Genomic DNA, 26,849 nt, shown 5'->3' on the forward strand with positions numbered 1-26,849 from the left:
GGAAGGACTATGTAACACGCCCTGTGATTCGATATAAGTTTATAGTTGTCCAATCGGAAGCACCGTCTCACTACCCGGTCATTGCGAGTGAATCAGGTGATGTATAATGATCATCTTTCGATGGCATTTATTCTAAAATTTGTATGGACGTGGTACGATGACGGCGAATAACGACAATACCACATGGAGCGGACGGAGTGTAACATGCACAGCACCGATAAATATAGCAGTCATAAAATACTGTGAGTAATTCATCAACATTGCTGCGTTATATTTATAATTGTCGGCTGGCGAGAACTGTCAATAACATGTCGTGTTCTGTTTGAACTGAATACATGTACTTGTATTATCTATATGTGAAATTATCCTGACCGTCGTAACTGCTAGGAGTAAATGTCTCCCAAATCCACAGACTCTCCACGACTATAAACTTAAAAATATGGTGCGGGATGTATACGAGAGAAGTCGGCCAATCGTCAAGTCGGCCGGGCGGAGAAGTCGGCCACTTCAACTCTACTAATAGGCAGGGAGACTATACAAATCTATGTTCGTAAACTACAGAACAAATTGCCGAGTTCATATAGGCTACCTACTATAATAGTGATCCGTGGTACATCGTGGCCATTCCAGGATGTAAACTCGTTCTTACAAATAAATAAATACAACATTAGTATATTGGGCCCATTTTATATGATATTTCCATGAGATAGCAAATTTAGTATTTTTGGCAAATTTTTAATTCATTATCAGTATCAGTGTGTTTAAATTTCCGCGAATTAACATTATGGCATTTTACGTCTGTCAAATAACGGCCAAATAAATACGTGGAATCATTAATTACTAAGGACCTGGCGTAAAATTGGAAATTACTCCAAATAAACAAATGTCCAATTCGGGAACAGGATAATAGTATATTTGGTTATTGATGAAATAGTAGGGCGCCACCAGACGGTCTGGCTTAGCAAGTGCGTCGTGTTTCTTTCATGAAGTTGACGCTGATTGTACACAAAGGAAGCCGCTCATCCCGTCATTGGATGGCGGCACATCGTGTATGTGGTGTTTACAAGGACGTGCTGATCGTGACCAATAATAAAATGATTGGTTGTCCAACTGTGGGCGTGTTTTTTATTTCTGTGCTAAATGTGCACCACCAAAGTCCCGCCATTTATTTCTCATGGTTGTTCAACCATAGTCGTCTGCACTAGTATCGCGAGTTCTAAGTTTGGTTTACTCAGTGTTTACTATGTTGGTAAAACCGCGCGAATTCATTTTACCGCCACTTTACAGCGGTTTTCACACAGACACCAGTTAATTCCAATGGCTGAAGCAATTTCATATCGACCAGACACGCCCCAAAACAGACGACGAGATTTGACAGAATTGGCCAATGCGCATGCGTATAAAACAGCTGGTACTAATATCCTAATTTCCTAATATCTTATTTTGCACTCGTACAATGCAAAAATGCATATTTGATTAGGTTGGTTGGCCATCAAGTATCATCCTATGGCACCCAATTCATATATCACCAATACCATAGTACAGAGTTATGTTAACAGCGAGTCACAAATAAGACTAATATACTAAATTTGTATTTAATTAATTGTAAGGATGAGATTACATTGTGAAATGGCCATGATGTACCACGGATCAATAGTACAACCACTGCATGTAGGGCTGTTGGGTACCAGGCGACCCCTACATCACAGCATTCGACAAGCAAAAGTATTGACCATTCGCCGATACATGGCAGTTTTGGGACTCATTCAGGGTGATCGCATTGAAATACTTATTAGAAACTTTTGACAGATATTTATTACTCAAACGTTATCATTAGATCTTCATTTTTTTTAAAAACGAAATCTTGCAGTGACACACATGTGTGCCATGAATAATAAACAATGCGAACCTGTGGTTGAGAGAACGTGCCGGCGGCCATATTGTTACGTGGATAGCCTGGCTTTACCACCCTTTTCACGGGGGTAGCAATGTGTCTGTGCATGGTGATTACTAGGACAATGTTTTTTTTTCTTTTTCAGTAAAACCTTATGGCAAAACGGAAGTTCAGTGAGGGAAGATTACCTGTAAGGTCATAGTTATTTAGCAAGAAAGAACTAATTATGTTTTGTGCATAAAATACAAGTCTTTTCGTTTTGCACAGAATACATAACAATGACAATGATTTATCTAAAAGGAACAAATAATGTCGTGTTTAATCACAACTATACTCATTGTCTAAACTGTTAATATTTGAACTTGCCGAGGGTGTGAAAGTGTGAAGTTATGCATCACAATGGAAGTGCTTGAACTGCGTATTTGAACTGCCGCCCATGAAATGCGCTACTTTCATAGTTGTTATGTAAGTTCACGTCAACTCAACTGTTTAAACTGCCGTATGATTTTATAAAATGCTGTACATTAGAAAACGTCATTTGTTGCCATTTATTATACACATAAGTTATATTCATTTTAACGTGAACAAAAAAAATGTATTTGCCGTCTTTGTTACGTATAATGTACGTTTAATCATGGAGCTATTTATTAAATCCATGGTTTAATAAATGGCAACTAACGACGTTTTCTAAGTACATGTACGGTGTTTCATAAAATAGATGTATTTTTCTTACAAAATGTTAAGAGATTATTGCTGGATTACAATGCTTTGTCTTAGGTACTACATCCAAACACTTGATATGAACTTACAGTCATCTCGCCGCCAACTGACACATCATGTGGAAATGGAGGGACGTTGGCTTGAGTCTAGACTACGGATCACAGATACTTATTTATTTCTGTTTTTTACAGATGTTGGATGACAATTATTTATAAAATCAAACTGGAAACATTTTAAAGTCAAGCATTCTATAGTTTATTTCCAAACAGTAAAAATACATCACATAAAAGTAGCCCAGTTCCCTTGCCAGAAAATGCCAATAAAAAAACTAGAGACGTTTCAAAGTGATAGAATTATTCAAAATAGTTTATTTTAATAGAACAACGAAAAATATATAACATAAACATAACTGACATTACAACAAAAATCTAAATAGTCAAAACCTGAAATACACATTACATATTAAAAATGCTAATGGAGTTTCGATAAGATATATAACATAGACGTAGAGAAACTTATTAGTCAGCATTTAAGTTTATTTTAAAACATGAAAAGTACATAGCATAAAGGTAATGGAGTTGCGATGATAAACGAAAGTAAACTGCGCTGAAAAAAAAACACTAGAAAAATTTATTAGTCAGCATTTAAGTTTATTTTAAAACATGAAAAGTACATAACATAAAGGTAATCGAGTTGCGATGATTAACGAAAGTAAACGGTGCTGAAAAAAAAACACTAGAGAAATTTATTAGTCAGCATTTAAGTTTATTTTAAAACATGAAAAGTACATAACATAAAGGTAATCGAGTTGCGATGATTAACGAAAGTAAATGGCGCTGAAAAAAAACACTAGAGAAATTTATTAGTCAGCATTTAAGTTTATTTCAAAACATGAAAAGTACATAACATAAAGGTAATCGAGTTGCGATGATTAACGAAAGTAAACGGCGCTGAAAAAAAACACTAAAGAAATTTATTAGTCAGCATTTAAGTTTATTTCAAAACATGAAAAGTGCATAACATAAAGGTAATCGAGTTGCAATGATAAACGAAAGTAAACTGCGCTGAAAAAAAAAACTAGAGAAATTTATTTGTCAGCATTTAAGTTTATTTCAAAACATGAAAAGTACATAACATAAAGGTAATCGAGTTGCGATGATTAACGAAAGTAAACGGCGCTGAAAAAAAACACTAGAGAAATTTATTAGTCAGCATTTAAGTTTATTTCAAAACATGAAAAGTACATAGCATAAAGGTAATCGAGTTGCAATGATAAACGAAAGTAAACGGCGCTGAAAAAAAAACACTAGAGAAATTTATTAGTCAGCATTTAAGTTTATTTTAAAACATGAAAAGTACATAACATAAAGGTAATCGAGTTGCGATGATTAACGAAAGTAAACGGCGCTGAAAAAAAACACTAGAGAAATTTATTAGTCCGCATTTAAGTTTATTTCAAAACATGAAAAGTACATAACATAAAGGTAATCGAGTTGCGATGATTAACGAAAGTAAACAGCGCTGAAAAAAAAACACTAGAGAAATTTATTAGTCAGCATTTAAGTTTATTTTAAAACATGAAAAGTACATAACATAAAGGTAATCGAGTTGCGATGATAAACGAAAGTAAACGGCGCTGAAAAAAAACACTAGAGAAATTTATTAGTCCGCATTTAAGTTTATTTCAAAACATGAAAAGTACATAACATAAAAGTAATCGAGTTGCGAGATTGTAATGGCAATTTCATCAAAGGACAGAAAATACATTACCGACATGGTTTCATCATTCAGTTGTCGGTGCTGCGATGTAAGACGCTGCCTTCATTAATCTTCTGTATCTCCGCCATAACTTGTTTAATTTTCCTTCCATGAGCCGTGTCTGTTTTCGCTGATAGCGTCGAAGTTTGTCCTCACTGATTAGTTGTTGCTGTAATGTAATAAGTTTGGCATCTGTGTGGAGCAGCTGAACTACATGTAGTAGATAAAATTGGATATTTCCGCGTTGGGCTTTGGTGTTTAGTCGGTTATGCCATCCCTCCAGGTCGTTGTTGGTTCTAATAGCTCATCTAAATACGCACCAAGTGTGTGGTTCCCATCTCCCACTCATCCATGTTTGCTGAACGTATTCACATAGCGGTCTGAGTTGGTCGTTAGCGGCGGTGGTCAGTTGTTCTAGAGTCGGCTGTATGTGTTCCACTGGTATATACAGTAACGCGAAAAGTAATCTAATAAAATCTTGGGCTGGTCCAACTAGGCGGTAGATTCCGGAAAGACCAAGGTCTTGCACTTTCCTCCATAGAGCTTGTTTCCAATGAAAATTACATCCTCGAATTTGAATTCCGGGAAATTCGCTCTCTGCTGCGCGCTATACGGCTGTTTCAAAATCAACAGTAACGGTCAAAACTGAAAGAACGGGAAGGACTTCTTTGACGGTGCGAAAAATTGCCTTATAATCGCGTTTATGTCGTCTTTACATAAAAAAAAAAGCTACCGGTACTTGCTTAACGTTGTCGCCATTATGATCCCCGAGAAAAGCGTGAATAGAAAAAAGTTTATAAAAAGGTTCGCGGATTACCTTAAAAGTGCCATCAAGGAAAATACTAGTTGCCGCTGCTAGTAACTGTAGTTGTAAAACTGTGGCGAAAAATAGATGGCGGGCTCCTTCAACTACGATGTCTTTACGGAAAAAATCAAGGTCCGTTGGTTCTGCGGGTCGCTCTTTCTGTCTCTGATAATTACTGCTTCACGCAAGGTTGGACGGATTAGGTCGGCTTGATGCAGGGTCTTCAGGTCGCAACTTGGCTAACATGACTTCTTCGATTATTGCTGGCGCTGACTGGAAAATATTTTCTTTTGCTTTCTGGTGTACCTTTTTAGTGACTTGAATCTTTGTTTTTATTCCTGGTTCTGCTGGGTGTATGTGATTCGTCATCGAACGGGTAAATACGTCTGTAAATACATCTGTTCCACCGTTGCCTTACAAACCATCGCCTTATTTCTAATACAACACCGCCATAAATTACCATTCTTTCTTGCACCGAACTTTATAGTGTACCTAAAACCTAAAGAATCAAATAATATTTTACTGGATCTTTGGGATACGCCTTCAATAATTTCATAAGTGATTTCGTCTGATATTTCTGTGTCGATGTGGTCGAGTAAAGTTGGTATGCTATCTGGTCTTGGTGGTCGAGGGGCTTCAGTTGGTTCTGTGAAAGAAGTGGATATATTAAAAGAATGAATATGTAAAGAACCCTCTACCCCATCTTCCCTGGGCCCAGTGTCCTCTTCCCCGATCTCAGTGTCACCCTCCCAATCCCCATCTCCGGCGTGATCTGCCCCTGCCCCAGTGTCTTCTTCCGTGGTCCCAGTGTCCTCTTCCGCTTCTTCTCCTGTGTTACCCTCCCCATCTCCATCTCCGGCGTGATCTGCCCCTGCCCCAGTGTCTTCTTCCGTGGTCCCAGTGTTCTCTTCCTCTTCCCCTACTTCAGTGTCTCCTTCCCCAATGTCTTCCATGGCATCATCTTCACCTGCGTCATCTGTTGAGGTCAATAAACTAAAGCCAGGAGGAGGTGAAACTGGCGTTCGTACAGGATTGCATCTACCGCAAACCCAGGCAAAATTTTCAATTTCACCATTCCTCAGACTGCGATACAACACGTGACTCACGCCACTGTCGCATAGTCTGTGCTGCCACCTTGAGCAAGAATCACAGCACATACCATGATGACGGCCTGAAACCACCCGGTCGCAAATGACGCAAAGGTCATTGTCATCGCCGCATCTCTGGAATACAGGATACCTGGAATTGGGTTTTCTGCTTCTGGAACTAGCACGCATAGCCATAATAATAAATTTTTCTTCGTGAGGTGGTAGTAGCAATAAGAATAAAGTAGTATTCTGAGCAGTTAGACTGAACACAGAGTGAAGTAACTGCAAAACTCGTGTTTTTATATCGTTCGATATAATTTGCATATCATTTCACACTTTCTTATTGGCTTATTAGGTTGATTATTATCTATATTCAAACGACGGACAATAATCAATACATTAACTAATTTTGATTTTTTTGGCATTTTTACTAAAGAATCAAAGGTGTTAATGACATTAACACCTTCGATTCTTTAGTAAAAATGCCAAAAAAAATCAAAATTTGGGGTTAAATAACATTTTAAATAATTCTGTATTCACATAAATAATTTTCAAATCCGAGTTTATAAGCAGTATTTTTATTTCACAGGAAATAACTTTGCGTGTAGTTGTGATAATTACATACAGTGTCGATACGATTATATTTTCCAGGTACCGTATACTGTAAAATGATTAATTTTCACTGAGTTTAAATTTCGCTGATTTACCATTTCAGGCATATTCAGTGGGTTTTAAATTCATGGTTTTATCATTTGGATAATGTGTTCTATGCTAAATTTTACATATTCACTGGGTTTTAATTCAGCGCATTTTCCAGTCAGCGAAATAAGCAAAATTAAAACCCAATGAATAATTAACCCCTTTACAGTATTATAGTTAAAACATTGCTGATATGGCTATTTGTGCCTCAGCGCCCTCTGTATGCCATAAAATACTATATCTGTTAGTTATTTAATGTAAACCGTATTCAAGTAAATTCAGGCTTAAACATCATTTGGTAATGTTGATTTTATATTTTAAAGCAGAATTGTTATCCGTAAAGAAATGATTTTTTCTCTAAAACCCAACAATAATATATAAAGTGCAATAAATGAAATGCAACAATTTAGTTCTACAGTAGTTAAACTACAATGACAAAAATTATGTATGGCCGTAAGAGCAACGCATTATCAAGTCGGCAAGTTCAAATATTAACAGCTAGTACAATGGCAAAAATTATGTATGGCCGTAAGAGCAACGCATTATCAAGTCGGCAAGTTCAAATATTAACAGCTAGTACAATGGCAAAAATTATGTATGGCCGTAAGAGCAACGCATTATCAAGTCAGCAAGTTCAAATATTAACAGCTAGTACAATGGCAAAAATTATGTATGGCCGTAAGAGCAATGCATTATCAAGTCGGCAAGTTCAAATATTAACAGCTAGTACAATGGCAAAAATTATGTATGGCCGTAAGAGCAATGCATTATCAAGTCGGCAAGTTCAAATATTAACAGCTAGTACAATGGCAAAAATTATGTATGGCCGTAAGAGCAACGCATTATCAAGTCGGCAAGTTCAAAGATTAACAGCTAGTACAATGGCAAAATGGTTAAGTGGTGTCACAATTACAACAATTCTTGAGGTATAATGAAACACTTAAACACATCCAACTATTGTTTGATTTGTTAATGGAGGATTGAACCAGTCCTATGGATAAGATATATTTCACGTCCAGATTTTACGCCACCACCGGCACTTACAATAAATATTCACGTCTCTGACGTCATACAGACCTGGATTTGAACCTGTCATTTTATTGTGTTTGACTGTATACCATTGCGCTGCAGACGCTGCAAACATCTCAAAAAGTGTTCTATATGTAAGTTACATTGAATGCCACAGGGAATGTATCAGGGATGGTTGATCGACGTTCAATATGAAGCCTTCAAATAAACATTACATAAAGAACAAAATATACTGTGCTTACGGTACTTACATGGTAATTATAATTTAGCGCACTTGATAATTTTAGTTTATGTACGACGAAATGTCGGCAATTTAGGGGAAAAATGTATGTGCGGTGAACAGAGATATACCATGGAGGTTTATATTTTGAAATCCGTAATTGACGTTCGATAAATATTTTGTATATACTCAACGCCTACGAATGTAGTCTGTACCTTAAAGACCGATTAGTCAATACAAAAAATGGATTTCCCCATGGTTAATAAAAACGAAGTATAGTCCGATTATTCGTGGCCTTTGTACACCTTCAATAGCAGTGTAATCTTTGTCGGTGTTTTTATAATAAAAGAAACGCAATTTGTCGGTATGATTAAAAATATCGGCAGTTAACACCTTGGACAATAGATGTTAATCGGGTTGGTGTGATGCTTGCTGGCATACATCCTGTGGGGTCATGTACTTGGCATACACAAAATAATAGCGCTCAAATGTTGCTCAATCTTTATTAAATAGAATAACAGACTAAATCAGACGGGTATGAACCGGACTTTGGTTTTACAATACAATGTACATTGGATGTTCATTTATTTAGCTCCATGATTTGAACAATGTGCTTTGCGGTACGATGCAGGTTACTGTCAGAGTGGACTGCCGCTAAAGCTCGTCAAAAACACAACACAACTGAATCTTTATTAAACACAAACAAGAAAAACATTTTCAGTCCGATGCATTCGCTCTGAATTAAATCCCTTCAGTACTCTGTAAATAGAAAGACATGTTATTTACTAACTGTCAATTAAGTTTAGTTTATTCAAGACACAATCGCGTCTCCTGGGAGACGGATATGGTTAAAATAACAATTAAATACATTGAATTCCGTAGTCTGTAATGTAATGGCTGACTTCTCACTTACTCACATTTTTTTAATAGTACGTGACACACAAAAACACATTTTCCGTAATCAAAGTGTACGAACGCAATCTGTACTGTAAAAACTGACTTACGTCTATACTGTAATGGCCGACTTCCCACTTTCGTACTTTACACACGAAAAACAATGTTTGTAGTCAATATGTATGAACTAAGTTTGTACCGAAATGGCCGACTCCTCACTTTTGTACTTGACGCACGAAAAAATATTTGTAGTCAATATGTACGAGCATAGTAAATACCATGTCCAGTAATGGTCGACTTTTCGGGAAAAAAAAATGTAAATATGTACGAACGTAGTATGTACGTAATGACCGACTTCTCCGATGTTTCACCGGCCGACTTCCCCACTGGCCGACTTCTCTGATGTTCACTGACCGACTTCTCCCACTGACCGACTTCTCCGTTATTTTGCTGGCCGACTTCTCTTGTTACCATGGTAATTACCGATAAAGATGCAAATTAAACAATTGTTTATACTACACATCCCGTATGTACATTTCTTCATTTTCTGCTTTGATTGGTACAAGTTTTTTTTTTTATTTATCCGCAGGGGGTAAGCGAGATGAACAACTAATATTACCAACTAATAGTTCACTGAGTGCTTCATTGGATCAAGATCATTTAAAATCAACAACTACTGCGTCTATATCCAAGGAATTCAAACGGGATAGACTATGGCTGAATGGAAAGTGAGTGACCGGTCTTGTTTTTGTTATAACATTAGGGATGGACCATTCAGAGTAAGGAATAAAAAGGGTGAATCTGACATCCTGAATTTTTTATTCAGCCTCAGTAATAAGTAAAAAAAAATAACAAAAAAAAATCACCCCTCCATCCCCTAAACCCCCTCTCCGATTATCAAATGGTTCACTCCTTGATATTGTTCTATGTTGCTAAGGTATCTTTTATTTTGTGTATCATTGCATCCATGGTTGCATGTTGTTGCCAGAAATAACTGTAAACTTTTTATTTTGTGCAACTATCAATTTTTTGCAATTTAAATTAGTTTATGAGACAGGATAAAAGTCACTGTGTCTTTAGGAAGTAAATGAATTTTTCACAGCTTCAATATTTTGACTGACTCACTGACAAAATTCGTCCAAATTTGTCTCTTGCCAAATCTTCTATTCATAAACAAAAATGAAACATAACTATATATCTAATGCCAAATAAAATTAATAGTTTTTGGTCAGTTTGCATCAGTTCAAAAAGAGTCACTCATGACTTTTTTTTGGTTTCTACCTAAATATTATGAAAGAAATACAAAAACATTTTTGTATACTTTCATCCAAAACCAAAAATGAAAATGAAATGTATTATAAAGCTTGTTCTCAAGAACAACTGGACAGAAAATCAACCCCTAATCCTATTGTAGAATTGACAGGTGTCTGCTCATGCAGTTTGAGTATCAGACTATCACTCCATGGATACTCAATTTTCAGCTAATATTTTGCCTCCGTTGCCATTGGGTGGTTGTGAAATTGGTTGACTGACAAACATAACGTCCTGCTAATCTGAATAATCTGAATATGCAGATTTTCCTAACAATGGATGACAGTAATTGTTTTTCTTTCTTGTCTTGGTTGTTTCTGACTTGTATTTTGTTTCAGCTGATTTTTTTCTACATTTTCTGCATTTGAAAACCATCTCCATCTCTACAAGGGGTGTGCGCATTATTAAATAAATATAGAACTGTGAACCTCAACTCCTACGTTTTAACAGTACCCTGGCTAATGATCACACAGAGCAGGAACCAGTACTTGTCTATATAGGTAACCAGTTTATTTCTTTTTATTTCAGAGAAGAATCAATAGAAAATCCAAGAATTCAAAACTGTTTAATAGAAAGTAAGCAAACTGCTCATTTGAATAATTATATTCACACATTTGTCATTAGAAACTTTAGTAATTAATGTTAGGATTTTCAATTTTGTGTGTTTAATGTTTATTGTTTTATATGTCACTGACGTTGGATACTGTTAATACATTAATTATTTGGTGGTTTTAATTTCGCTATTTTCACTGATAATTAATATGCTAAATTAAATTTATGTGAAACATGTTAAATAGCAATAAGATATATTGTTTCTCTGCCAAGTTCCTCAACTTAAAACCCTACCCTAGGTACTTTTATTCTCCAACCTGTCTAATGGATAGACAACTTTAATATTTAATTTCAACCACTGTGAGGTCTGTTAGCTTTGTAGTAGTGATGATAAGAAGGTATTTATAATTTTATGATTTGTTTGTATAGGAGCTGATCACTGATGAATTAAATTCTCCATAGCACTGAAATATGCCGAATCATCATCTGTTGTAGATTGCGAAAAGACAAATTTTAAATTGAATTTGTTTCATAATTTTATTAATTTGTCTGTTGTTCAGTTAGACGACGTGCTCGGAAGCGAAAACATAATGATGATTCCAAATCCGAGATGCTGAACTGGTCAGTCCATATTTGTTCTGAAAACAACTTTCCAACAGCAGCTGGTCTAGCATCCTCTGCTGCGGGCTATGCTTGTTTAGGTAGGTGTGATGTAAATATTGATGAAATATTGCTGCTTTTCTACTTTTCTGGACTAGTACCGTATTTATCCGGGTATAAGCCAAGGGTCCTGAACATGGAAAATTGCCAAAAAGAAGGGGTGGGTGTTTGCCAGGAGATCCCCGGCAAAAATTAAACGAAAATTCGCGAAAATTGACAACACGCAGATCGAACTGCGGCAGGGAATAGAACGGCAAATGAAAACATGCAACGGAAATAAATGAACAATATGCAACACTAGAAGTAAAACAAAAATAATGTATTGCATATAATGTGACAAATAAACCAGAAATAATAAAAATCGACAGTGAGGAATCATTTGAATTAGGATTTTCCCGCCGACAAACACGACCAATACGCGTGAACTCAAAATGAATTAAAATGTCGGGGGTTAAACTGCGTAAAATGATTTCCGGTCTCGACAAATTACGAATCAACCATCATACAAGATCAATAATAATTTATAAATTTACACAGTAAAAATTATAAAAATTCATAGTTGTTTGAAAAAAACTTCTCAGATCTTTATTTGTATGTTCATTGCCATCTTCGTCAAACTCAAAACCCTCAAATGTCCAAGTCGGCGTCACTGTAGCCGTCGAACAAAATCCCTACAACTTATTCCTGAAGTTCGTCGATATCGTCCCACACATTTTGGACTTGGCACTTTTAAAACACGGATTTCGCAGTCTGTCAGCTTGGCACTTTTCATTCATGTCTAATCATAATAAAGAGACAAGAAAAATGGGGTCGCTCTGCTGCGATGGCACACGATGCTTTTGTTTACAGTCTAGCAATCATCTTTGACCTTTATGCATCTGCTTTACTGATTGGCTAAGAATGACATCACTACTAGTATTTCATCATAAAGGTCAAATTGTGACATTGCTTCCTTATCAGACTCGACGCTTATTAATCACGGTGAAAGTTATCATTCAGCAGTTTCCGGCGGTTGGAATGTCTCACTATGGATATCGCGGTGGACTTAAAATAGAAATTTTTTTTTATCCAACGACAGAAGAATAGTTTTCATGACAGAAATGCAATAGCGGTGATAAAAGATGGTAAAAAAGTTGTCAGTCTTCGGCGTGACATTGCAAAATTGCTGTCCCCAGTTATGGATTCGCAAGCTGCTACAAAATATTTTATAAAGCCAAAATAACGTGATTTCAACCATTCTCCCAGGTACGGGTTGCTACAATATTGCAACATTGTTTTCATTGTCGACGACGCTAAAGCTAAACGAGTGAGACAATTTGCTTGAATCGTTTCTAAAGAAGCACAAACCAAACGGTCGTCCCTTTTTAGGGCCATGACATATTTTAAAAAGAGAACTAACGTTTCTGCTTTAATATTTTTTATAGACTTGCTGACTGTTATGATTCTGAAAAAAATCAGCGGTGAATGAGCTGCCCTGAAGGCAGAAAGCTGTCACAGCTATTTTGCGTTCAGCCCTTGTTTTACGCAATTAACAATTTTTAGCTCCGCTGTCGACTTTGTCGAGCGGAGCTTATCATATGAGTGATTGTCCGTCATCGTCGTCCGTGTCAATGTTTTACTTTTTTGACTTCTTCTTGAAAACTACAAGCCTGAATGCTTTGATACTTGGTGTATATGTACCTTGGGTAGACCTCTCTTAGGTTTGTTCATTTCATGTTGATATCTTCAATTCTCTAATTTTTGGTAAAAAGTGATATTTTCGACTTCTTGTTAAAAACCGCAATTGCAATTGCTTTGATATGACATATATATGTACTACATGTGGACCTCTCTCAGATTTGTTCATTTTGTAATGATATCTTTAATTCTCTAATTTTGGTGAATATTTTTATCATTTTTGGTAAAAAGTGATATTTTCAACTTCTTGTTAAAAACCGCAAGTCCAATTGCTTTGATACTACATATATAGGTACTACATGTGAACCTCTCTCAGATTTGTTCATTTCGTGATGATATCTTCAATTCTCTAATTTTGGTGAATATTTTTGTAATTTTTGGTAAAAAGTGATATTTTCGACTTCTTGTTAAAAACCAATAGTTCAATTGCTTTGATATTACATATTTAGATACTACATGTAGACCTTTCTCAGATTTGTTCGTTTCGTGATGATATCTTCGATTCTATAAATTTGGTGAATATTTTTATCATTTTTGGTAAAAAGTGATATTTTCGACTTCTTGTAAAAAACCAATAGTCTGATTGCTTTAATATTACATATATAGGTACTACATGTGGACCTCTCTCAGATTTGTTCATTTTGTGATGATATCTTCAATTCTCTAATTTTGGTGAATATTTTTGTCATTTTTGGTAAAAAGTGATATTTTCGACTTCTTGTTAAAAACTGTAAGTCCGATTGCTTTGATACTATACATATTATTCATTTTCTAATGGTGTCTTCAGTTCTTTAATTGAAATGTGCATTGCTAACAGCGGAGCTATCTCAGCCGATAGGCTGCTTGTTATAAGTATCACGACAAACTTCAAGAAAGTCAACTGTTAATACAACCACAGTCAACGAATAGAAAATAGTTTTTTGTTTTGTGTAGAAAAAGACCCCCTGGGCGTGTGCCCGGACATGACCTCAACTTCTTTATTGTGTCAAAAGTGGGGGGTGGGCGTTTGTCCAGGCATGGGCTTTTACCCGGATAAGTACGGTAGGCTGAAATCATAATTCTGACACATGATTCTGTATCCATGTCTTTGATATCAATAATAAATGACTGGTCTGATCACAGTACTTATTTAACCTTTTCCCCACTAGATTTTCTTGCCCAAATTTTTCTGCACTTTTTTTTTTATATGCTTCAATATTTCTGGAAATGAACCCTAATTTTGGAGCCAACAGACAAAATTTGAATCAATTTTCAGTTTTTACTCAAAGAATTTGCCTATTTTTGTCCAAATCTTCTGAAGGAAAGTGCAGACTATAAACAGGACTATTTTGTGAATTTGTGATGAAAAGAGGGAACTGGTGGTGAAAAGGTTAAGTTTTAAATTAATGTTTTATTTGAGGTCTGGCAACTATTATGTGAAATATGTGTAAATTGTTAAAGAAGTGTACTGATCGTCAAATTTTCAATAATATTCATGATGTTGGTGATCGTTTCTCAGTTGTTAAAGTGTCATTAGGCAATGCTTTTGAATAATGTTCAAAGTTGCAATTCAAATACAGAAGAATATGGCGTCACTTCATCAAAATTGACCATCATCAAATGTGTACAGCAAATTATTAAAGCATGTAAATACCCCCAAATATAGTTTTGTGTTTATCAAATCCCATGCAATGTTTTGATGCCACAACAACCTTTGTTTGTCTGGTTTTTAAGTTTGATTTCACACATAACGCAGGATCTTGCCGTAAATAGAAAATGGTTGAAAAATTTGAGAGATCAGAAGAGCTAAACATTCGTTGCAGCCAAACTTAAAAGTTAAGAATTGTTTCCTTACATTTTGAAAAATATATTAACGTGTTTTGTTTATTCCATGCTTTCTAGTTTACACTTTATCAAAGTTGTATGATATCAACGGTGACGTTTCTGACATAGCTCGACGGGGGTCTGGTAGCGCTTGTCGTAGTATATATGGTGGATTTGTACAGTGGACCGTGGGAGAAAAGAAAAATGGATCAGATAGCATTGCTAAAGTTGTAGCTGATGTTGATCACTGGCCAGAGATGAGAGTATTGGTTCTAGTTGTGAGTATATAGAATTTATTCTAAATGCTATGCAAATTTTAAGTAAATAAACAATGTATTTCATATGTGTTGTATACAAGAACATGCATCGCAAAAACAACCGCCATTTATATTATCAAATCGGCTTTTCTAATCTAATCTATTTGGTTAAAATCATTTTGGTTATTTATAAATAAAATTGCATTTTTAATCTACAGGGTGAAATCATGTCAAATATGTCTTGAGAGGCTATGCCTCTTTCTGACACCCTCTTATTGATGATGTGTCACATCCCATAATAGTATCCGTCATGGCATGTATCATTGTCGTGAACATTAATATTGTTATTAATTTTGGAGTTATTATTGTTATATTCGATGTTATGGCGATACTGCCGATATCCAAGTGAAATGCATAAATTATGTTAATCAATCTACGTCCGCACATGGTTGGTATTGACCAATCAGTATTTGTTTAACTTCTGCTCGTGTGCAGTTCAATTTCTGTTTTTACTGCGTACCTGTTCCAGTTGGACACTTTCTTACCGCTGTATTTTTACCGGAGTAGTTTTGGAATAAATGGTATACAGGTGATGATTGTATCATTGTCGGAAACCTGTATTTCTGTAATGCTATTCACAATTTGGTGCCGAGACCAGGATATTTGCATGACTGATTGTTAGTTGTCAACTGTTAGTTGTCACATCACATTTTATTAGTCCCCGTTCGGACGCAGTCCGAAAACGGGGACTTATGTTTTGCCCTGTGTGCGTCCGTGCGTCCGTCCGTGCGTCCGTCCGTGATCACCTGTATCTCGAACATGCATGGACCGATTAAGTTCAAACTTCACTCATACATCACACATTATATGGGACATATGCACATGCATTTTTTTCATGATCTGATTAACGATAGCCGAATAGCGGCCATTTTAAGGCCGAAAATGCATCAAAATCGCACATTTTCACCATTCCGGACCCGGATCTCAGTTATGCATGGACGGATTTTGTTCAAATTTGGTACATACATTAAACATAATAGGGCCTTGATGCACGTCATTTTTTTGGGGGGATCGGGTTCGAAATGGCCGACTGGCGGCCATTTTGTTTTAAAGAATTCAGTTCTGGATCCGTATCTGAGACATGCTTGGATTGATCGAGTTCAAACTTCACACACACAAGGTACATCATGTCACAAATATGTATGTGCATTTGTTTCATGATCTCATTAACGATAGCCAAATGGCGGCCGCTTTAAGGCCGAAAATGCATTGATATCGCACATTTTCACCATTCCGGACCCGGATCTCAGTTATGCATGGACGGATTTCATTCTAATTTGGTACATACATTAAACATAATAGGACCTTGATGCACGTCATTTTTTTTTTTCGGATCAAGTTCGAAATGGCCGACTGGCGGCCATTTTGTTTTAAAGAATTCAGTTCTGGATCCGTATCCGAGACATGTCTGGATTGATCAAGTTCAAACTTCACACACACAAGGTACATCATGTCACAAATATGTATGTGCATTTGTTTCATGATCTCATTAACGATAGCCAAATGGGGGCCGCTTTAAGGCCGAAAATGCATTGAAATCGCACATTTTCACCATTCCGGACCCGTATCTCAGTTATGCATGGATGGATTTTGTTCAAATTTGGTACATACATTAAACATAATAGGACCTTGATGCACGTCTTCTTTTTTTTTCGGATCAAGTTCGAAATGGCCGACTGGCGGCCATTTTGTTAAAGAATTCAGTTCTGGATCCGTATCCAAGACATGTCTGGATTGATCAAGTTCAAACTTCACACACACATGGTACATCATGTCACAAATAGATATGTGCATTTGTTTCATGATCTGCTTAACAATAGTGGAATGATGGCCATTTTAAGGCCGAAAATGCATCAAAATCACGTATTTTCACAATTCCAGAACCGGATCTCAGTCATGCATGGATGGATTTTGTTCAGATTTAGCACAATGTGTTGTACATATGCAGGTGCATTTCGATCATGATCTGCTTTGAATGTATATGTCACTCAAATATGAACGGAACGGGGACGTGTCATTGACAATGACTTGTTGCCCTTGTGTCGTCACTTTTGTCCATGTAATTGTAATTAAACTGAAAAAGTTTGTTCTCTTGTTGTAGGTGAGTGATCAAAAAAAGCACACGAGTAGTACAAACGGGATGAGAAATAGTGTCAACACGAGTGACTTCCTACGCTACAGGGCTGAACATGTCGTACCAAGCAGAATGGAAGAGATGATAAAAGCAATTGAAGAAAAAGATTATCAGAAATTTGCTGAACTTACTATTAAGGTGAATATATCCACACCACTATAACTGGAAAAAGTCATGTATTTTATTTTGCAAATTTGCCACAGAAATTATACATGTGAAAATTACTTCTCTATGAGATTGGTGTAGTACATGTATAAAAGTGCATGATAGTCCTGTCATAGGAACTCCATTTTTAAATTCACAAGTTTTGAGTGCAATAATTTAGGAACATTGGTATACAATTATGGAAGAAAAATTGGGGTTAGATAAGGGGTCTGTATACAGTATATTTCAGAAGTTTTTGTTTTGCCATGGTTTGGGGTTTGAAACATTGTTAAAATAGTAATACCGGTACTCAAAATAGTAACATAAACCAAAATCTGCACCTCTCAGCTATACCAATGCCACCTGCAAATTTTGAATGAGAGTTTTGGAGGGTATGGTTTTATTATGAAAAAAAGGAATAAAAGGACTACTTTTAAGTTTTTCACCTAGTTTGTCTGATAAGAGTTGTTCTATTTTGTCATATTTGGGCCCCTAAATATGATGATTCGAGCCAGATCTTGAGTCCATATTCTGTGATTTTTGGTATTATTGTTTGTGGATTGAAGATTTTTTTACAGCAATTATAAATTGCAGCCTGATATTTTTCCCTTATTAAAGTGGTACTGACTGCACTGGGTAGACTCACTATTACGGTGATGTGTTATATTTCTGGGGAAAAACAAAAGAATTCCACATCAGCTCACTAGAGGGTGTCCATCAAAAAGGCTCAACTGAAGCAGTAAATCATCATTCGTCAATTTTTCCAAACTGATTGAACATTATTACAAGAAAACACCGGGACTCAGATGCAGCTGTCCCTGTATTCGGCTCACCATCTTTATTTGTAAAATGTTACAGACAGAATAAATTTGTTGATCTGAATCTGAAATTATGCTCAAAAAATAAGTTTTTGTTTCAAATATACATGATATGCTGTAATATTATATTGAGTATTTTCTCCAAATAATAATGATTTATCTTTTAATCACTTTCAGGACAGCAATCAGATGCATGCAGTCTGTCTCGATACATATCCCCCGATATCATATATGAATGATACGTCTAGAAAAATTATCAATATGATACATGCATTTAATAAATATCAAGGTGAACTTAAGGTAAATAGAAGGAAATACATTTAGTCATTATGTGTGACATCCTAAAGGTCATGCATTCTGGTATTTTATAAAGGACAAATTCATATTCATTGAAAGTTATTTTTAAAACTTTATACCTACGATTTATTTGAATAATTATTTTTTGAAACATTTAGATGCAAAATAACCCCTGGAATTTTAAAATTAAAAATGGTCCACAATAGTGCCTTGAGCTCTATTGCCACATGTGCTAATTGAGTCTCGCATACTAACTAGAGAAAGTTCCAGGATGTGTGACCTTTAGGTCGTTATAATTGTAATTAAAGGTTATTCACTGAATATTACAAGTAGCTGCAGGCTTTACATATAAGACATGTTAGTGACATTTACACTGTGTGGTATTGTAGCAATTTTAATAAAAACTTGTACTGGAGAATACTTTATTTTCACTTGGAATTTATTTTCGCCGAAGGGATGATTCCGTGAATATAAAATCCAGCGAATATACTTTTTTTCCTATATTTCACATTAAACTCATCAAAAATCAGTGAAAATAAATTCCATAGAAAACGCCCAAAAAGCCTTTTCAGCGAAAATTAATTCCAGTGAAAATAAAGTATTCCACAGTATTAACCTTTTCATCACCGGTTTCCTCTTTTCATAACAAATTTACAAAAAAGTCCTGTTTATCGTCTGCACTTTGCTTCAGAAGATAGCAAATTTGTTTGTGTAAAAACTGAAAATCAACTCAAATTTGTCTGTTGGCTCCATAATCAAGGTTCATTTCTAGAAATATTGAATCTAAGAAAAAAGTGCAAAAAAAATTGGGTGAGGAAATCTGGTGGTGAAAAAGTTAATAAGCTCAGCAGGTGAATGTTTGTACAAATGATTTGAAATCAGAAATAGCAATGACTAAAATTTTACTTTAATACAAAGTAAACTGCAGAGATGCATATACCGAATTCTGTTGTAAACGTGACCCATCCAGAAAGTCGCCCTGGGCGATTTCACGACTGGTGGGCCCTTATTTGGGGTTCAAAATTCTTCAGGAAAGATTGAAATGTCCGAAAAAAATTGTTAAAATATTTTTAAAAAAACTGCCTAAAAATTGCCCTTTTTTTTAAAACTCAAACTGTCGTTTAACGGCCCAGGGCCAATTTACGGCAGAATCCGGTAATATAGTCCATGGTAGATTTTATGAGTTTTATTCCGGTACACTGACCCTTTAAGGAGTTACTGTAAATTGCTTTAAAATTATTGGAGATATTTTAATGAGTCACAAAATCGTGATATCATGAAATCAATCATTCCACTTTTTATCCACATGAATATTTAATGATTTTCTTTGTATTAATTATTAATTATTATCTTTGAAAGAGTGAATTATTGATGACATTATGTTGTCTTGTTTCAGGTTGCCTATACGTATGATGCAGGACCCAACGCAGTGTTGTATTTATTGGATGAACATGTACCTGATGTTGTGTCTTTAATTAATTATTATTTCCCTCCATGTGATAATATTAGAGAGACGTTCATCCGTGGATTGAAAGTGGATTTCAAAACAGATATAAGCCAAGTAAGCTGAATACTGTAAAAGGATTAATTATTCACTGGGTTTTAATTTTGCTTATTTCGCTGACTGGAAAATGTGCTAAATTAAAACCCAGTGAATATGTAAAATTTAGCATAAAACACATTATCTAAATGACGAAACCATGAATTTAAAACCCACTGAATATGCCTAAAATGGCAAATCAGTGAAATTTAAACCCAGTGAAAATTAGTCATTTTACAGTAGTAAAGTTATCGCTGTCGAAAAAGCAGCTCTTCAAATCAGTTAATGAGAGTAAATTGTACTGCAACATGAACTCAATTGCTCATCACATAAAAAACAGAGGAAGTCTCCATTCTTTTTAATAAAGTAACTTGCTTTCACAGAAAGCTGCATCTGTATCCACAATAGTCTTCTCGAGACGGTGTTGAGTATTAAAGACAGAATATAAAAGCAATTTGCAGCTCTAAATTCAGTTCTACACAGTCAATAGCAGCACAGTTCTGTAGACAGGAAATCCACAAACATACAACGTATCCTTTCAAAATGAATACGCACCGCACCCCACATTCTCAACATTTGTCAACAATTTCTTGAATGTCTGCATTGTCTAACTCATCAAACATGCAGAACTTAGTCCAGGAATGTCAGTGGCTGACATGTTTACCGATTAAAATCTGAGAGAGCTATGTCAGAGTGAGTGACATTAATAACAAATGCTCATCCAATAGGGAGCTTGAAACACATGATTGGAAATGGTACATCTTCCAATAATTAACAAAAACTGATTTCTTGGTTATTCTAGGAACTCAAGGATGTAGTGCCACTTGAACCAAGTCCAGGAGCAATCAAATATGTAATATCAACAAAGGTGGGACAAGGACCTCAGATACTACCAAATGAAGCCAGTTTGCTGAATGAAAATGGGCTACCAAACAAACTTCTACAATAATCAGAAACTATGACCAGAATTTTGGTCTACAAAGTCTGATGCCAGAGTGTGTGGTGCCCTCTAGTGTCAACAAACTGATGTAGAAGATGCTTCTGCACTGCAGGACACGAGGCAAACAAAAATGTTGCTGGAACAATTAATACAGCTGCATCTGACATAAAAAATATATAACAGATACTGAGAAATATGAATTCAATTCAAATCACTTTTGTGTTAAATGATGTCAATGTTAAAACTGAAAACGTCATGAAAATTAAACATTTTCACCAACTGGATGAGGGTTGTGAATAGACACATTTTATTCAAATCTGTAATAGTAGTTTCAAATGAACTTACATTGAAAACAGACGGACTATGTCATGTCATGTTATATAAAACAAACCTTTCAACGCAAATAAAGATTTGTAAATAAACTGGTGTTATTTATTAGTCTTGGAAGAATTTTACAATTATAAACATAATTATACATGGACATTGAAATTCATGCAGTCTGATTAAAATAAGATTCTTGTGAGGTTATTCTTCTCTCCTTTTCATTTTTTTTAAGTGTCACTTTATTTTTTTCCTCTCATCAGCAAATCCCCAGGAATGGTGAAATATAAAGATAATGCTAAATAAAAATTATGAAATAAAATGAATACAATGAAAAAATATACCGGTAATAAAAAATCCTCACAAAAAGATATTTTAAACAGATTGGTATGCATGCAAGCCATTGATCAGTGCAGATTTTATGAAATGCAGAACAATATTTTTCAGTGTGGATTATTATTGGTATCACTATACACGTATCAAATTGACTAAAATGTCTGCAAGACTTAATGACTACTGATATTCGTCTTTTTACCTGCATACCTTGATCTACTGAACCAAGGTGAACAGAAAATGGCAGTGTGTGGATGGCGTCACATTAGTTTCTAACTTTGTATCCACATTTATCTCGCTATTCATTTGATCATGCAGGTACATCTAACAGCAAAGGATGTGCAGGAAATGTTCTACTTCACACACACATATCACTTGGTGATTTTACACGTGTTGACTCTACAGCCGTTGACTAGGCAGTCGTTGTCTCAATAGATGTCTACTTGGCATGTTCAGCTGGCTTCTTTGTATTTTTGTACAACCTTTAATAAAAGTGGTACATTTTGGCCTACTATGATACTTTCTAAATTTAGTTGCCCACTTTGGGAAATCTCTAGATAACTACTTTCACATAAAGCAGCAAGGAGAATGATGTCTGTCAACACATTGCATATTTCTTTTTGTCCTGCAGATACAGTTGTAACATACACCTTTGACTTGAACCTTTTAATTTGTTATCAATGTGTGCATACAGTATACTGTAAAATACTTTATTTTTGTTTAAAATTTTCACTGAAGGGATGATTTAATGAAAATAAAATCCAGCAAATATACCTTTTTTCCTATATTTCACATACAACTAGTCAAAAATCCATGAAAATAAATTCCATACAAAACACCCAAAAAGCCTATTCAGCAAAAAATTAATTCAAGCTAAAAAAAAATATTTTACAGTATACTTTTCAAGCCGTATAAAATGCCTCATGAGATCATACATGCCCCATGCCCTTGGAAATGAACCCTTTGTTATATATTAAAGGATTATCACTGATGACATTTAAAAAAGAAATCTAACAATTATAAATACATGTCCATAATTGAATCTGATAGAAGGATTGTTTCTCGCACATTCATACATGTACCAATGCATATTAGAATTTTAACATAATCACTAGCAAGAACAATTAATGAACTTAAAAACTGATTTCATATTAAAAATACTTGTATTAAAAAAATATAAAAAAATTTGAAGCACCTGAATTAAATATTTGCAAAAAATTCTATGTAACCCTAGTCCTGTGTCACAGTTTGACAGATCTCTTTAAACTTATTTATACAACTTATATCCTAATATTAGAAATCATCAAAGTATTATATTAATACTAATGGTAAATACTGAAATCGATACAACAATCCTCTTCTGCATATCTCACCACCGTACATATTCACACAATTCTGACTAAATACACATTTATGGGTAATACTGGAAATATCATGAGTTATATTGTGAGAAGCAGAACTAATAGTGATTTTATATCTTGCATGCATCCACAGCAACAAAGAAACCTTAAACTGACTGCAAGAAAGTTATGTATAGAGCATATAGCAGTTGAATTGCACTGAATGGCATCCAATCATAACGGAGAATGTCAAATACATGTAGGGATTACTGTCGAAAGCAAGATTTGATGCATTGATTAAATGCTTTAACTCGCTTGTAGATCAAATATTGTCGATATCATACTGTAATATACTTTTTAGCTGCAATTAATTTTTGATGAAAAGAACTTTTGGGTGTTTTGTATGCAATTTATTTTCACTGATTTTTCACAAGTTGAATGTAAAATCTGGGGGTATATATCATCCCTTCAGCGAAAATAGTGAAAATTAATTCCAAACAAAAATAAAATATTTTACAGTAGTAGGAGTAAGTATGGTATTACTTATTTTGCCAACTTAGATATGTTTATACAACTTTAAAATATAACTGTACATCGCCAGTGTTGGGTTCAAATGTTACGTTGTAATCCAGTCTTGGTTGTTGAGTGTCTATGTTTATCTTGGCATTCTCCGGTAAGAAATAGACACCTTGCTGCGAGTGGGGATCCCAGTTCAGTTTGTCTTGGTAATTGCTAGGTGAGTCGAGTAACCCTGTTTGTATGGTAGTGTTATCATCTACTTTGTAGTCCATCCATAATACTACACCATGACACGTACCAGAACTAGAGAACATCAACACTTTATAGTTATTGCATAGGAAAATATGGTTCTGAATAGAGTGATGCGAGCGTCGATATCCAGCCTTACAATGAGGAAATACTATGCACATGATAATGGCATATTCCTTATATGTAGGAGATGGCACTACTTTAACTGGAATGCTAAATTCACCATCGTTTTTAACTCAGAATTATTAACCAACTCGAATGAATTGTCATTCTCTAAATAATAAAGAATTCTAGATAATTTAATCCCATGAACTCACACTTTCCTTTGATACAGATTGCTAAATGCTATGCACTTGTATGGTAAGTGCAAACCACTATTATAAACATTACGTAACTTGCTAACCTACTACATTTATTGTCAGCAGATGTGTGTAAATAAACCTGAATTTGACGAGGAGACAAAATTCTTCCTCAACTACTGAAAAAGTTGGTCATTAGAATGGCTGAAATCCATATATTTGACAACAGCAAGTCTGAGCTATTGAATTAACAATTATGAATTCACACTCACAGGATACATATTGAATCAGTAATGAACCAAAAACAAAGCTTGCAATGAACTACAAGCACTGAGGCCGGTGGTAAGGCCAGCTGTTTTATTCAAAATTTTGTGTTTTCATTAGATTGTCATATTTACCTTTGAAAGGCAACACTGCCAGATGTCCTGAGCATTTTCTCTGTGAGTATTTTACTAAAGTCAAAGTTCAAGAGGTCAATATCTTGGGTCAAAGGTCGGCATGGGTACTCCCATAACGGATGTGGTTCAGCTCCACGGTCACTGTACTCCATAGATTTCTACAAATGAAATAGATGTACATGCAATTAGATTACTGTGTTATACTGAAAACCACCTAAATTTTTGTAGACTGGCAGAGTCGGACATCTTTTTTGTTTTTTACAAAAAAAAAAAAATTAATTGTCAATTTAGCCTTATTAGCATGATTGCGAAAACGCATCTGCAGGCGACCCCCTGTGTTGGAGTGGAAACCAGAGCGGAATCACTTTGGTGAATATGTTAGTTAAAAGTTGTTGACTAGCACTCACAACGAATCAGAGTGCAGCCCCGATGTTTGAATCACATTTCCGTTGTCATTTTTGATAGTGAATTCTAACCTACACTACACTAAATTACAACAGTTTATCCCGTGTCAGCTACATTTTCAGCTCTAAACTACAAGATACGACTAGCAGCAGAACAGTCGCATGTTTCCATGACTAGTCCGCCATTTGCAATGTGACCCAACCTTTAAAAGGTCATGTTTACTTTCACACACCCAGTCATAAATAATTAATAGCAGTCAAAAGCCTGCAGATGCGTCCAGTCGAGATTTCTTTCACATTTACGTTTGTTTTAGCGATCACGCTAAAAGGACTTAAAACAATTATTTCTTTTTGTAAAACAAAAAAGAAGTCCTGACTTTGCCAGTCTAAAATTTTTTGCTGCTAGAAATGTTTAAATTTTGATGATTTCTCATCAATATTCTTAATGTGGTCAAAAAACTAAAAAAAATGTTGGTTTGAAATGTGTGGTAGTTTTTTTTTGTATACATGTAACACAATGACTTTTCAAATTGGCAGCCATCTTGGCAGACAAAATAGAAAAAAATAAATAAACTCAGTGATATCACACGCATTTCTTAATATTTTGATTCCTTTATTCAAATAAATTTTCCTGCCAGTCTAATGTACTTATTTCATACAAAAATGTAATGATATGGCCAATAAAATATAAAATATATATAATTAATAACATACCTACTTTATACAACTTCAACGTCCTGTTTTTGGTTCAAAGTGAACAGGTTGAGTAATGGCAAAAAAAAAGACTTAAAGGCTGCCCTCTGGTGTCTAGGTATTATGATGATTTTTTTTTTACAAGGTTTGTATGGCTCTTACTGAAAAATATGTTAAACTGTATGCATTCAGAGTAAGATATGTTTACACTTATAAATACATACCTGAATCAATTCATCAAATGGCGATACATCAAAACCTTCCAGTTCACCAATAGGTGCTCTAATCTTCCACAGATGTTCAAACTCAACAACAATGGCCCTCAATAATCCCAGTCTTGGTGTTATTTGACAATCAGGTGTGAGGTATGGGTCTAATTTGGTCCTCGCATACCAAAAATAGATATTATGCCAAGGTACGACAGAATTCATAAAATATGGCTCACCAATCACAATACTGACCTACAGAAATAAACGTGCGTGAAAATCACATCAATACCAACACATATGACAGATGGCAAACTGCTTCTGTGTCCCATGCGATGAAATTAAAACTCACACTGAGCAAGCATTTACTTTAAATATTTGGCAGAAAGAATTGTTGTGTTTTCATTATTTACTCTGTCTAATGAACTAGAGTTCAATGATGAAAAAATTCATATTTTCTTGATATTGTTTTTACCAAATCAGAATATTTATAATGCCTGCTGATTTTGCCACAAAGAATATGACACAATTCAACAAATTTGACAATGGAGGTGAAATATGTAACTGAGTAAGGTGAATTTTATATGACCTTTTGATCTTCGAGGTCCTCTTCTATCAGGTCTTCCACTCTTTTGTTGAGAATTTTCACTTTATCTTGTAGACTGTTTTCCCGGACCATAACATCAATGACACCATGTGATCCAGACCTATTCTCAACTGTAAACACCTATAAATAAAGAGTTACTACAGTATAATGACATAGTCCCTGTCTTTGATATTTGAATTC

General features: G+C 35.1%; 2 protein-coding genes, 1 long non-coding RNA gene and 1 pseudogene across 4 annotated transcripts in view; 2 read left to right on the plus strand and 2 right to left on the minus strand.

The window, feature by feature from the left end:
- The first annotated feature begins 69 nt into the window (after positions 1-69).
- Positions 70-21,722, plus strand: LOC100371618 (diphosphomevalonate decarboxylase-like). The gene is made up of 9 exons (XM_002735030.4): positions 70-242; positions 9,697-9,835; positions 10,947-10,993; positions 11,531-11,671; positions 15,189-15,388; positions 17,529-17,699; positions 18,701-18,823; positions 20,217-20,381; positions 21,163-21,722. The coding sequence occupies exons 1-9, from the start codon at positions 158-160 to the stop codon at positions 21,307-21,309; spliced, it is 1,218 nt and encodes a 405-aa protein (XP_002735076.1). The 5' UTR covers positions 70-157; the 3' UTR covers positions 21,310-21,722.
- On the plus strand, positions 2,046-3,398 carry LOC146742723 (uncharacterized). The gene is made up of 2 exons (XR_014929719.1): positions 2,046-2,359; positions 2,806-3,398. It is a non-coding gene; the product is annotated as an uncharacterized LOC146742723 (long non-coding RNA).
- LOC144352602 (uncharacterized) lies at positions 4,677-6,460 on the minus strand (annotated as a pseudogene).
- LOC100372372 (protein arginine N-methyltransferase 7-like) overlaps positions 21,707-26,849 on the minus strand; it is an 11,437-nt gene continuing 6,294 nt past the window's right edge. For both annotated transcript variants that reach the window (XM_002735035.4, XM_085500414.1), the window contains exons 8-11: positions 26,652-26,789; positions 26,081-26,317; positions 24,760-24,917; positions 21,707-24,116 (exon numbers count right to left, since the gene is read on the minus strand). In XM_002735035.4, the coding sequence (XP_002735081.2) occupies positions 23,861-24,116; positions 24,760-24,917; positions 26,081-26,317; positions 26,652-26,789 (789 nt within the window). In that variant the 3' untranslated portion in view covers positions 21,707-23,860. The remainder of the gene's footprint in view (positions 24,117-24,759; positions 24,918-26,080; positions 26,318-26,651; positions 26,790-26,849) is intronic.

This window comes from Saccoglossus kowalevskii, chromosome 6, assembly GCF_978046115.1.
Source record: "Saccoglossus kowalevskii chromosome 6, keSacKowa6.1, whole genome shotgun sequence".
Classification (NCBI taxonomy): domain Eukaryota; kingdom Metazoa; phylum Hemichordata; class Enteropneusta; family Harrimaniidae; genus Saccoglossus; species Saccoglossus kowalevskii.

Coding starts and splice junctions, on each gene's coding strand:
- LOC100371618 (XM_002735030.4), top strand. CDS start 158: ATGACGGCGAATAACGACAATACCACATGGAGCGGACGGAGTGTAACA. Junction 243..9,696: donor TATAGCAGTCATAAAATACT/GTGAGTAATTCA, acceptor ATTTATCCGCAG/GGGGTAAGCGAGATGAACAA. Junction 15,389..17,528: donor TGAGAGTATTGGTTCTAGTT/GTGAGTATATAG, acceptor CTCTTGTTGTAG/GTGAGTGATCAAAAAAAGCA.